Source organism: Poecilia formosa, unplaced genomic scaffold, assembly GCF_000485575.1.
Source record: "Poecilia formosa unplaced genomic scaffold, Poecilia_formosa-5.1.2 Scaffold2, whole genome shotgun sequence".
NCBI lineage: Eukaryota > Metazoa > Chordata > Actinopteri > Cyprinodontiformes > Poeciliidae > Poecilia > Poecilia formosa.
In genome coordinates, this window is record NW_006799941.1 from 3,646,897 (window position 1) to 3,661,466 (window position 14,570).

The following is a 14,570-nucleotide window of genomic DNA, read 5'->3' on the forward strand; positions in this document are numbered from 1 at the left end:
CGATGAGGTGACACAGCTACTCTTTGTATTCGTTTAGTGCTGTAAAATAATTCAAGTGTTATTAGAAAATTGTCGATACCAACGCCCGACCACTCGCCCCGACCCATCCTCCCCTTTCCCCAATATGCATGAATGGCACTTAAAGAAATAAAATATGGTAACTTCACTGTGGAATAATGTGATACTTGAGCTCGTTTTTTTTGTTTTGTTTTGTTTTTTTTCCCAGGTATTCAAATGAATTAAACATTTAAAAGGGACTGAATGGAGAATAAATCCAGAAGCTGGATTTAATGTTAATCTGAGGTGTGAATTTTTAGTTTTACATTTAATAAAAGTGAATTTTAATGAGTTTGATACTCACCAGGAAGATGGTTTGTTTTAGTTACACACTGACTAATTTTAATATTTTAGTTCAGCTTCATGATTCTGACTTGGATCAATCAACAGTAACATTTCTTACAAAATTAGAATATTGAATGTTTTGATATTCTAACTGTGTGCTGGTGTTTACTGCAGATTAAAGACTTTAACAGCTGAACAAAATTTAAAAAAAAAAAATCTCCCTGATGCAAATTAAAGGAGAAAGCGGAGAAACTCTTAATGTTTGTCATTTTCACAGTAGAAACAGTTTTTGTTGTACAATGAAAACCTGATTTTTCTGTCTGCACAAACGCCACGGAAAAGGTTTTTTAAAAAGTATGAAATTAAATAACCTTACAAATATATGCATATATAAGTTATGTAATAAATAATGTGAATTAAATATAAAAGCAGATTATTGATAGTTAAAAGTATTTTCCATTATATAATTCAGATTTTAAAATACTTTATCATACTTTAGCTACATTTATTCGTTTCCTATAGCGATAAATCATCACTCAGCAAAAGTTGAACCTTTTTGGCTGCATTCAAAAACATCTCTTTAAAAAAAAAAAAATACTATTTATAAAATAAGGATGAAGCGTCTCTGCTGTTGCACAACAGGCAGCCGGTGAGTCAACAGGCTGAAGCTGCTTCAGGTGATTTTCAGCTGCGCATAATTTAAAACGCAGCATTTATTCTGGAAACTGACCTTGTTTTAAACTCCGGTCGGACATCAGGGATTAATTTTTATTAAACGTGACTTTTCTCTTTCTCCTTTAGAGATAACCTGGGTTTGTCGGTCTGTCGCGTAAAATCACAAAAAAAAAAACTGAAGTTTGGAGGATTGTAAGATGTTACTTTTCTGTTGCAGCATCTCCAGTGCAGCATCAAAATCTGTCCCCAGCGTATTCTCTGGCTGCAGGGGGCGCTAGCGTGCATTTTTCTGACTTGTGCAAGAAAAAAAATAATTTTTGAAATTTATCTAAAAAAATTCCTAGAAAAAGCTTCGAAATTTCTGAGTTTGAAAAGTCGAAGATTTTTAGATGCATCTCAGAAGTTTCAAAAGTTTTTTTTTATGTTTTTTTTACTTAAAATGTTTCCTGATTCTAAGATTAATCTAAAGGTTTTTGAGTTTCCTAGTAATTTTTAAACTATTAATATCAATACATTTCCAATTTTTTTTCAAGGAAATTTCTGAGTCCGTTCTAGCAAATTTTCAACTTTTCAGACTCAGAAATTGTTTCTAGAAAATGTCAAGGGGGCAAATTCTAAATTTTCTAACTTTTTTCTTTTTACTTTTCAAACTCGGAAACTCGATTGAGTTTTCAAGAAATTTTTAGATTAATCTAATTCTAATCTAAAATTTTGAGGGTTTTTTGGCAGAAATTTACTCCTCGTTTTTTTTTATGTCCTTGATGACGTGAAGCACTTAGATAAAAATAAAACTGACACTTTGCTGCTGTACAAAACAAGTATCTGTGATCCTCTGCAGAGGACAAACAACACAAATCCCTCATTAATTCAAACACATTTTAATACTTAGTTATTAATTTGCAAAATTTCCACTTTCCAAACCTTTTATTCTGGAAATTGTTTCATGCTTTTTCTTTTATGTAGGTTATGCAGAAAAACATCCCTGTCATAATTTCCTTATAAGAAAAAATCTTCTTTGCATTTGTTGGCAATAATTATCTCAGCCTGACTATAGACGTAATTAATACAAACAAAATTCATAATTTAAAAAAAAATGTTGAAATGATTTGACTGCAGCTCTGTGATTATAAAGACTGGAGTCTTGAAATGTTTTTCAGGAACGACGAGTTCGTCGTGAAACCAGATAAAGTGCAAAGTGTCGCTCAGCCAGTCGTTTTATTTTACATGTGGATTTCTTCAGCAGCAGAGCGGATCAATCCCTTCTGCTCTCAGGAGTTTGTACGACGAGGATAAACAAAACGGCAGTGACCTGCATCCATCTTAGTCTGCTTTTACTAAACATGATGCAGCAAAACTGACAGCGTCAGCAGCTCCAACAGCCTTTATGAAGTTCATTAATAAAGTCTCAAGAAGAAGAAGAAAGTCATCTGTAAAGACTTAGAGGAGATTCAGAAGGCAATTCGAAAAAGAGACATAATTATGACCTCAAGCAGAATAATTTATATTTTTCCCCCCTCAGGAGTCTGCATTAAATTTAGATTTTCTTTCCCTAGAATTTTTTTTTTCTTAAACTGCAGATTTTGTATCACAATTCTGTCTTTTTCTCAGAATTTAGATTTTATTTTCTCAGAATTCTGACTTTAATCTCAGATGTTTGTTTTTTTTCTTGTAATTTTGACTGATCAGAAAATTTATATTTTTTCTTACTATTCAGATTTTCTCCTCAGTATTCTGCTTTTAATCTCAAAGGGGTTTTTTTCTTAGAATTTAACAATTTTCTTTCAATCTAGATTTTCTCTCATAATTCTGATTTTAATTTCTGAATTCTATTTTTTTATTGAAATTCTGTCTTTATTCAGATAATTTATTTTTCTTAGAATTCAGATTCTTTTGTCATAATTCTGACATTAGCATCAGAATTTTAATTATTTTATTCTTAGAATTCCGATTTTTATTTTATTTCTTTCATAATTCTGACTTTAATCTACCACATAAAAATGTTCCTTATATTGGACATAATCCAGAAAGTTAGTTCACTTCTAAATAAAAACCTTGAAAACTCAGAACCAGACTCTGAAGTTCACTCTTTATGTAACTTCCTCCCTTTCTTGCCTGTCAGAAAGGTGATGTCTGTGGTTTTGGTCACCAAAAATCACAATGTAAAACATGTGTAGCACCAGTCCTCTCATAATCATTAAGAGAAGGAAATGTTTACTCTTTTGCAGGAGGAACATGCAAACAGAACAATAATTCAGTGGCTTGCTTCGTATTTCAGTGCTGCTGCTGGTAGTTTGTGGTCGCACAGCGGCCTCTAGTGGCCACAAACACAACATGCGTGTAACTCTGATGATAAAAGCTGCAATGTGACGCAAAAAAATATTATTATATCGGAGAAGCTACAATGATGACTAAGAAGTTTAACCAGGAAAAACGAGCTTTTACTTTAACAAATGTAAAGGTAATGAGTCGGCAGTGATTTATTAAGTTCTCTGTGCTCACTAATGTGCAAAAGTCTTGAGTCACTCTTTATATTTCTCCAAACAGAGTTCATGCAACCTTTTAAAGCTCCGCAGTTGATCTTAGTTGATGTGCGGATCGTTCTCATTTTGACTGCAGCCTCTTCACCAGCTTGAGTTCGGCTTGGCTCTATGAGGAAGAAGTAATTGCTCCCTAAATAACTGGTTGTTCCACCATTGCGATAGCTCGTAATGAGTCTTTCACATCACTGTGGAGGAATGCTGACCCAACTCTTCTTTGGAAAATTGCTTTAAATTATCCTCATTAGGGTTTTTTTCACCAGGAACAGTGTGCTTTTAAAAAGTCATGCCTGCTGTATGTGTGCTGGATGTGTGTTTTACCTTTTTCCATGCCGGGTGGGACTACGTGAGTTAATTCAACAGGGCTGGACAATATGGCTGAAAAATACGACATAAGGTTTCCTATCAGTCGATATTGATCATAATTAATCTTTTTGATGTTTTAAATATCTGAAATACAACCAAACCTTTCTGTTTCATCCACAGTTTTCACTACACAACCTTCTTTTTTTTTCATTTTAAAGCAGTTATGGCGCAACGGTGAAACCTTAAACTTCTGCAGTGCCAGTTACCCAACAGATTGTTGCTAGGTGACGGAGTGAGTTAGTTGATTCCACCATCTTTGCTTAGATGTCTATGAGAGATTAAGCAGCTAAAGTCTTTCCTCTTGCCTACATCTCCCAGAATGCTGTGCGGCTCTGGATTAGAGTTCAGTGACATTATTGAACCTTCAAACTATTTCATTTATTGGTATTGATCATGTGTCTGTCAGGATAGACATCATTATTGATTTGAATTAAGTTGACGTATCCACTTCTAGTTTCAGCATCTTTGAACTTGAACTACAAGAAATATGGAAAATAAAAATGGTAACTCAGCTCCTCCAGACTAGCAGCAGCAATTAGCAAACACCTAGTGGAACTGCACATCTTTTGAGCTGCTAATACAAACTACTTATCAGTGGAAAAAAGCTCCTAAAGATGATGCTGAAAGCTTAATGGAGGAACATTGTTGTGACGACTTCCTGAAGGCGGAGTTTCAGAAAGAGCAGAAGCTTCTTAAAGAGACAGAGACCCAATTTGAAGGCGGTAAACTGCAAAGTCAAACATATTTCGGAAAATACAAAATACTTTGTAAACTTTTCCAGTCGGATAGACGTCAGTGACTTTGTTCTTCATCTGTTCTTTAATTTTAATGTTTTTTGTTTGTTTGTTTGTTTTTTTGAGGTTCTGTTGAAATATTTCTTGGTTCTAAAGTAGTAATCGGGCCTGGTTGTGATACGTTTTTTAATAGTAACTTGTAGCTGAAAGGTAAAAGACAAAAAAAAATCTAAGAACACTTTAAAGGATTAAAACAAAGGCTAAAGTCTTAAAGGAATTATGGAGCAATGCTAAAAAGAAAATTATTAATTTTACCTTAAAGTGTTGATGGAAATTAATCAGTTAATTTCCAAATCGTAAATTAGAGAGGCAGATCGAGGGAAAATCTTTATCTGCTGAACAGATGAGAGATATTCTGTTACATTTCTTGTCTGCAGCAGAATCTGACTCCAGATAAAACCAGCAGCAAAAATAAAATGAAATACATATTTCAGAGCCATAACTGGATGGAAAAACCAGTAGCTGCATTCTAGGAGGAAATAAATCCCTTCTTGGTGAGCCGTTAGTAAATAAAAACATTTCATAACACTCTGCAAAGGACAAACTCTGCAGCCAGGCAAGTAAATCACAGAAATATCTTCCGAAGTTGCTGATCTCGATCTGATCCAGGAGTTTTTCATGCAACAAACAGGAAAAAACTAAATGAAGAAAGAAACAGAGAAATGTTTATTCAGCAACACGAAGGAGATTAAAATTAGTTTCTAATGCTGACAAGTCCAAACAATGAGGGTCACAATCATGAAGCTGGAAACACAGGAGGGACGCAAAATGTTAACTTTTATTGCATTTTAAAAAAAAAAATAAAGCATATTGTAGCTTTTTATTATTATTTCATCAGCTCAATATTGAATTTAAAAATGTTTTGAACAAAACCAAAAGATTTGTGTAAAAAAATGTATCCATAAATGATTGTAGCTCCAAAACATAAATTATAGGACAGCACTGTTTTTTGAGTTATTTATTTTATTCTCCTTTAAACAAGAACAGGAAGTTGCTCTTTGTTTATTAATGTAGCTTTTGAGTAGAAGCTGTTTCCGGTTTTATTTACTGCAAAAATAAGATAAATGCAGAAACCTGAGAGTTAGTTTGCTCTACCACTAACACTGAAACATTTTTTATTTTTATTTTGTGGGGGTTTTGTGATAAAAGAAGCACATCAACCAGCTGTGCCTCATTGCAGAATTGCAATCGGGGCCCACATAAAATCATCAAGAGGGCCACAAATGGCCCCCGGGCCACACGTTGGACACCCCTAATCTAACTAAAGCAGAAACTACAGATGTAAATTACTAAACACACCTTTCTTTATGTTGCTAACAATATTTTTCCTTGCAGCACAAAGATTTAAATCCCCTTTCTGGTTTTTCTGCATGAGTGGATTCCCTCCAGCTTCCCCCGACAGTCCAGACACGCCACTGTTAGGCTGACATTTGACCTCTGTGATGCTGATGGACACACAGATACACACTCATGTCTGAAGGCAGTTTGGAGAAACCAGTTAACCCAGCGCTCATGTTTTTGGAGAGTGGGAGGAAGCCGGAGTACCCAGAGAAACCCAGCATGCACTGGGAGAACGGTCAACGACGCCGGGCCTGAACCAAGATCAATAAGAGGTCATTTTATTTATGCAGCACATTTTCAGCAACAAGGCAACTCAAAGAGCTTTACATGAACTAAAATACAAGCAAATAATAAACCAAAGGAAAGAGCAAAAGGAGAAAAATAATCTAATAATGTTGATATAAACCAGATTCTCCTGTTCAGGGTTGCTAGATAAGCAAACAATGTAAAAACATCTGAATTATTTTCCTGGCTATTATGTCTAAGGTCTAACAGTATTTATTCGTCTCCACCAGACGTCTCCCGTATCAGTTTGAGTTACAACAAACATTCGTTTTTCTTTGAACTGCAAAACCAGAAAATCTTACTTTTTTTTGTCTAGTTTCTTTTGCAAATATCTTTGTACACTTGAAATAAGTCAAAACTAACTTGCAAGTAACTTTAACAACACAGAGGAACTTGTCTTAAGTAAATAATTTTTGAATTTTGATTTTTAAAACATATTAGTTCCACTGGCAGATTATTTTCTACAACATGCAGAAAATGTTTTGTTATAAGTGAAATAATCTTCCAGTGGATCTAATATTCAGAATCAATATTCAATAATTATTTGCTTACAAAAAGCTCCTGCATTTCTGGAACTAGTTTTGTCCTATTTAAAGTGTAATGAGATATTTGCATTTGAAATTAGACAAAGGAAAAAATGCTTGGTAAGATTTTTCTGTTTATGCAGTGCAGAGAAAAATTAATTGCTGCAATCACTCAAAAAGGAGACCAGTAAATATTAATAAATATTATTATAGATAGTAGCTAGAAAAAAATAATTAAAATGTATTTTATGTTTTTACATAATTTTTGTGTGTGTTGACCTCTGGGTTCAGATCCAAGCTTGACGTCTTTTTGAGCTGATCTGAATTGAAATATATATTTTTAAAAAACTTAAACTGTGTTGAATATAATCCAATGAGCTTTCCTAGACCAACTCCAATCCTTAAAAATAAACTTATTTTAGTTACTTACCATCTTCTTTTCAAATGTTTTATATTCAAATTTTAAGGTCAACCAGTTCTTGAGATGACAATAACGTGTTGTTTTCAGCCCGTATTTGTTTAAAAATGTTAACTAAATGCAAAGAAACGTGAATTTCCTGTTGCTTTTCCAAGTTAAACATCATTCTGTTCCTCCTTTTCTTGAGTTCGTCTCGGCTATTCATGGACGCACAGATGGCACCATCCTACAGGCCCATTATGCTCACAGATGAATCTACTTAATTGGCCTGGTTTCTGGCTGTGGGGCTGCAGAGTGGACCGGACCTGCAGGAGGAAAACAGCCTCCTGCCTCCTAGAAAAGCTGCCTTTTCTCGCCCTTCCCGGTCTGACCTGAGCCTCGCAGCTCCACCATCGGCTCTGACAGACTGCCTCTCCCAACTCCACCACACCACGATCCGGACTCCACTGAAAAGCCTCCCGACTCAAGCCTCCATCCGCCATTTTCAGCAGATGGAAAGCAGGTAGAGCATTAAAATCCCAAGCCCCAGGTCCCAGACAAACGCAGGTAAGTGCGCCTCCGAGTATCCTAAACCCCGCTCCCCAAAAAGCACCTTACGGGAGGGAACATGGGGGGCAGAAAAAGCCTCAACAAACCACCTTACTCCGGAGCAGCAGCAGGAGGATCGGGGGGGGAGAGAGAGAAAAGGGGAGAGGACGGCTTGCATACAGCCAGGGGTAACAATAAACTACATCCCTCAGCCGCTGCTGCTCTGGACCTTTTAAATAATCTCTTTTATTCAACTTTTATTTAAAAAAAAAAACGGTGTAAAAACCCGCTTTGCGCACGCCGCTGTACGCGCAGAGGCGGTGCAAAAAATGGTTTGTTGATTGAACTTCAGCTACGAGGGAGGTTTAAAAATGTCCGATCGCAACTTCAGTAAAAAAAAAGAAAAATTAATTAATTAATCAACGTGAATGGGCTGGCCAATAAAAAGTTGATCCATTTTATTAGCAGGAATCAGCTTAAAAAAAAAAAAAGAAAGGCGAAGCGTGATCCAGTCAGATGGAGACAAAGAGAATAATATGCGTTTCTGCTGTCATTTTTCTGCTGGTTTCCATGGTGGATTCCTCATGTTTATGTCAGGTCGGGATGTCTGCGCTGGGACCTTGTGGGATGGATTCATATTTAATGAAGGTGATGAGTGAGAGCCCAGCCCACCTCACTTCAGCAGCTCATTGTTGTCCTCAACAATCGGCTTTCCTCCCACTTTGGAGGAAGAAAACATGTTTATGTTCCTGGATGGAGATCTAAGACGAGTGAGCAAGATTTAAGAAAATGGGGGGAAAATTTGAATCTTTCTTACAAGAAAAACTCAGTTTTTAAAATTATTTTTGTAACTCATTACTAAAACTCTTCATTTACTTTTAACTTTTCTCATTTTTTCCTGTTATTTGGATTTTAAGTGCCAGATCAACAGGATAACACTGCATAAATGTTTTTGTGAATGACTGATTATTTTCTCAGATGCAACTAATTAAAATCTCCTGTATGTAGTTTAATAGATCCGGCTGTTCTGTGAAAGTCTCAGAGGTTTGTTAGAAGACGTTTGTGAACAAACTGCATCATGGAAACAAAACAAACAGTGAAAACTGTGAATAAGTTTAAAGCAGATTTTAATTCAGTTTATCACATTTCTGCAACAGAGCAGCTCAGAGTGCTTCACACCATAAAAACAGCATGCAGTCAATAATTATGAAACAAACATTACATTTAGTCAAATGTGATCATCAAAATCATCAATAAAATCCACATCAAATGTATTGATCTCTGTGGATTGTTACTAGAAACCAAAGGTAACTCTAAACAGACGGCGTTTAAACTTAATTAAATCCAAAAGTACTTTATTGATCCCAAAGGGAAACTAAAAGTTGTAGCTCATTTAATTAAAGCGTTACTGTAGCAGCTGATGGCCGTAGGTAGTAAAAATCTCCTGTAGCAGTCTGGATCACAGCGAATTAGAAAAAGCCTCTGATTCTGTTTTTCTAGATTCATGGAGCGGATGGTCAGGATTGTCCAGAACCATCTTGATTTTAAGATGGTTCTGTACAGAACAGGACAGAACCAGAACCAGCCTTCTTTATGGTTGTTAAGCCTTTTTAAGACCCTGGTTCTGATTCTTGATTTAAAGGAACTCAGTGTTTTGGCTGTTTTGCAGTTTTCTGTAAGTTTGTTTCAGATTTGTGAAGCATAGAAGCTGAATGCTGCTTCTCTGGTTCTGGTTCTATAGACCAGAACCAGAACCATGAGTTTTCTGGAAGGTTGATATAACAACAGCAGACCTTTAATGTATCGTGATACTAAGCCGTTCAGTGATTTATAAACGAACAGCAGTATTTTAAAGTCTGTTCTCTGAGCTCAGGGAGCCAGAGTGGATAAACACTTGGATGAGTTTCTCTTCCTGAAATATTCTTGAATCTTTTTATTTTTTTATTTTATGATGTTTCAGAAAACAAGTGCTTGAGGTGTTTCCTTAAAATGCAGCCCATTTAATTCAACTGTTATGAATAATATGGCTGAAAAATGATATAATAATTTCACATAATTATTGATTAGTTTTTGTTTTAAATATCTGAAATACTGACAAATTGGTGGCGTGACATTTCCTGTTTGATCAACAGTTTAAATTCAAAGTTGTTGTTTTTTTCCAGCAGTTATGAGGAACAGTGGTTAGACTGCTGCTGTACCAGTTACTCAGCAGGTTGTTGCTAGGTAACCAAAGAATGAGTTGCTAGGTAACCAAAGAGTGAGTGAGTGAGTGAGTGAGTGAGTTGAAGCCACCAATCTTACTTTTAACTAACCTTGAAAAGCTAAAGCCTTTCCTCTGCCTACATCTCCCAGAATGCTGTGCGGTTCTGGATTGCAGTTCAGTATATGTTCTATATATTGAATATTAAGTATTCTATCAGATATCTATTGATATTGATCATTTGTTTATCAGAATATATACTGTTATTGTGTGGAAGTCAGTAGAAAAAGACACGGTTGATTTATTGTCTCATTGTGAAATAACTTTAAAGTTTAAAAAGCCATGACATCTTTCTAGACTTTCCTGAATTGGGCATAAATATTGGGTTTTCAATGTAAATGACCAAAACTAGTGGAAGTTTGTTCCTCATGCTAAACATAATCTTTACAAAATAAAGTGAAAGTATAAGTCTGATAAATGTGGCATCTACCTTCAGGTTTGTTAGAACAACGATGAATTCACCCATTTTTCAAACTTTGCTTCGTGTTGCTGCTGATGTGACGATGAAACATTTTAAAAACTGAAGTTTTTCTGATAACTTGAGTAACTTTCAGTGTGTTGGGTTGTTTGTTCCCCCCACTGTTTGCGTCACTTAGTGTGGATCATGGCTTTTTCTGGAGAGTCAGTGGAGAGTCTGGAGGAAATTCCTGCTCATGTGTGGAGCGGCTTGCCAGAGTATCTGAATCTCGGACCGTCTGCCGTCAATCCGAGCCGCATCGGTGAGTTTTCCTGCTCTTCCACGTTTTTTTTAAAACTAGGATCAGCAATTCTATAGTTGCTATTTCATGGCTGCACTACAGTAAAAAATTGTTATTGTAAATGTTGAATACGTCAAAAATAATCAAATGAGAAACAAATTTTGTCAAAATTTACCAGAATTATTCATACCCATGGCAACTTTGTATTATAAATTCGAATAAGAAGTTTGTGTCTGGAATTTAATTACATTTATTTAAATCCATCATAATGATAAATAAATAAACATCTGTATTGGCATTACAGCAGTAAAATCCTTCTCATCCTAATGTTTTGTGCCTCCACAGATTCTGTCGGGTTCAGGTCTGGTCACTCCAAACGGTTAATATTACTGCCAGCCAGAATAAACACGGTGGTTAAATTAAATGATCATGGTAATCCAGTAAAAGTTTTGAGCTTAACGTTTATGTCTAGTAAATAGTTAGTGCAGGGATCTGCATGCTTTTATTACCCCAGAACCCATTTTCACTCCGTCACCTACCAAATAAAAGTGGCCAGAGTTGAAACACCAAAACACCTATTTAGAAGTTTTATTTTAGAAATAAAATGCCAATAAAAAGAACTGAATTGTAATATGTTGCGTTCCTCTCTTATTTCCATTTTAGACTGAAGTCGGTAGAAGTGCAGCAAAAGAGCAAAAGTAGTAGCTACCGAGTTATGGAGAATATAAAATTTGCAGGTTTTAGGAGTTTTTATGTTTTTCTCTCTTGAAAAGGGTAGAAAGTAAATGTAATTCTTTGAGCAAAGATTAAATTGTTTAATTTAGTTTATACATCTATAAACTGAAATGTAGCAAAAACAAAACAAAACATTAATTTGTCCTAAATTGATAAATAAACATGGAGTCATGCATTAACTCCTATGTCATCTTTCACGATAAGTCAGTAAAACTATGTGGCACTTTTCAATATAAAAATTACAACAAATACATTTAAGCAAAAGCAGATTTAAAAAGATTAGTCTAGTTTGGTGTAACTAAACTGTGTTTACTCAGTTAAAAATAAGAACAGAAATGAGATAACAGAATAGAAGATAAATCAAAATTAATTACTGCTGTAAAGATATTATTATTATTATTATTATTATTATTATTATTAATAATAATGTATTTTTGTATTTTTAGGTGTTTGGGCCACCACAGTGATCCCAAAGGGGAAACGGTTTGGTCCATTTATTGGAGAGAAGAAGAAGAGGTCACAGGTCCCCAGTAATGTTTACATGTGGGAGGTGTGTAGCACAATAATTCATTTTCACGTGGAAAACAAAACAGTCTGAAAACCTTCACAGAGCCACAGTGTGGGAAACAATAAATTAATGTTTGATGAATTACTGTAATTGTTATTTTTAACTATCTCTGCCAAGATTTCTGCCGTCCTGGTGCCAAAAATCTGAGCCTGGAAATCTAAAACAAGCCGAGTGTCTGGATTTAACAAGACTTTACAAATGATTTAGTCAAGTGCAGGAGTTTTAATAAAGTTAAAATAAAAACTTCTTGACACCCCCACTGCTACCGCACTGCAAAAACACAAAATCTTACCAAGTTTTTGGTCCAGTTTCTAGTGCAAATATCTGAAAACACTTGAAATAAGAAAAATAAACTTACAAGCAACTTTTCAGAAAGATACATTTCAAATCACTAATAACTTAATATTGATGAAAAAATGACTGTTCAATTGCAAGATTATTCCACAGTTAAAAGTGAAATAATCTGGCAGATTATTTCATCATACTAATATGATGTTATGAAATAATCTGCTGGATTATCACTAGATTATTTAACTAGCAGTGATAACATGATGCTATCATGAAATAATCTGTTGGATTATTTAACTAGCAGTGTTGACATGATGTTATCAGCTAAATAATCTACCAATAGAAGCGACGCTTTTTCATAGATATTAAGGAATTATTTACTTATAACATTCTCCTGTATCTTTCTGAAAGGTTATCTGTCAGTTAGTTTTATTTTATTTCAACTCTTCTAAGATATTTGCCCTAAAAACTAGACCAAACACTTTGTGTTTTTGCAGTGTACTTGTGGTAAATGTCATAAATAATATTTCAGCTTCCAGTTTTCAAGCGTGACCCGAGTTTTTCCCTAAAAGTCGTGTCACGCGGCCCGGCGGCTCATGTTTTGACCCGGTTGTCTCGATGGTGCGCTGCAGGTTTATTTCCCGGCTCGGGGATGGATGTGCATCGACGCCACAGACCCACTGAAGGGGAACTGGCTCCGGTATGTGAACTGGGCTCGTTCCAGTGAGGAGCAGAATCTGTTTCCACTGGAGATCAACAGAGCCATTTACTACAAAGTTTTGAGGGTAAGTTAAAGACTCGCGTCTGGACATGCGACCCGCTATGCTGTAGATTCATGAACTGGTTGATCTGGATTGGTTTTTGGAAAGCAGACATCTTGTTACATGAAGTCATAGTTTAGTTTGTACTGAATTAACACACTAAAATACAACTTAAACCACATATTTACATAGATACAGTCTAAAACTTCCCTTTGCTTTTTAGGATTACCAAAACAATTTCTATTTAATAAATACAAGCATAATGAGAGGGATATTTTTCCTTTTTTCAATCCCACAGGTTTACATACACTAAGATTTAAATACAGGTGACCCATAATGTTTCCTTGAAGAGGTTAAGATAGGTTCTATGGGCTGTATAAACCATGTTTATTATGTTTTATGCGCAAAATAATTCTTAGATAATGAGATAAATACTCAGTTCTGCCTGCTTGGAGCTCATTTCAGAATAAGCTGTCACTTAAAACCAAATAAGTTGCTGCTGACCACAACCCCTAATTCAATGCGCAATCACACACTTTGAAAAGCAGAAGTGGAGCCTCCTGCATAACCATCAAGAATGGACAAGGATTCATCTTTACTGAATGCTGTTATTCAGCAGCAACAAAGCCAGTGTGCTGTAAAACAGAATAATCCTGGCCACATTAGATCTGGAGAACAAAAATCATAAGCAAAAATTGGATTGTTTAGTTTAGCATTTTTTGATACCTTGAAGATAAAACTAATTTTCTGGTCTCAGCTGGTTGAAAAATGTTTCCCGGTCCTGTAACTTCCTATGGCTCAATTTTAGATGCCACCACTGATATCCTCTGATGCCTGTTCTTCTACCATTTCCTCTTTTTTCTGTTGGTGATTGTAAATCCTCAGTCACTGCTAGCTTTAGGTAAAAACTTTCATGTTACACATGTGAAGCAGGTGGAGTCGGTACCACATGTGATGGGTTCACATGTCAAAAGCTTTCCCTAGTTTAGTTGGTAAAGCTGCTGATTTTGTTTCAATCGAAGTTGTGAAATGAAAAATTACCTCCACATTTTGTTCCCATTTTCTTTCACAGCTACACGTTTATCTTGTCAGCTGCTAACGACACAGTAAAGCTTTATCACCCTGATGGATCCTCCCAGATTTTAGAGGCCATCATTCACACTTTGGCTTTAGAAAATGGATCAGACATTGATGATGCAACAGAGACCAGAAATAAATTGACTCTAAACAATAAATTCAAACCCTTGTTAGAAATATGCTAAACTAATCTGAATATGTTTTTATTTCATTTTGGTGAAATTTATATTTTTAGAATTTTACGTAAAGACAAGTTTAAAGATATTATTTTCCTTCCCATGTTAGGGTTAAGAAAAAAAGTGATTCACATTAAAGTTGTCAAATTAATTATCATAAAATTAAACCTTGTTGTTCTGCTGCAGTTCCAAGCAGC

At 35.3% G+C, this 14,570-nt stretch overlaps 1 protein-coding gene across 1 annotated transcript; it reads left to right on the forward strand.

The window, feature by feature from the left end:
- Positions 1-7,241: 7,241 nt before the first annotated feature.
- On the forward strand, positions 7,242-13,780 carry LOC103136701 (PR domain zinc finger protein 2-like). Its single transcript, XM_007550071.2, has 4 exons — positions 7,242-7,828; positions 10,667-10,789; positions 11,950-12,053; positions 12,992-13,780. Exons 2-4 carry the CDS (start codon positions 10,675-10,677, stop codon positions 13,151-13,153), a joined length of 381 nt encoding a protein of 126 aa, XP_007550133.1. The 5' UTR covers positions 7,242-7,828; positions 10,667-10,674; the 3' UTR covers positions 13,154-13,780.
- Positions 13,781-14,570: the final 790 nt, after the last annotated feature.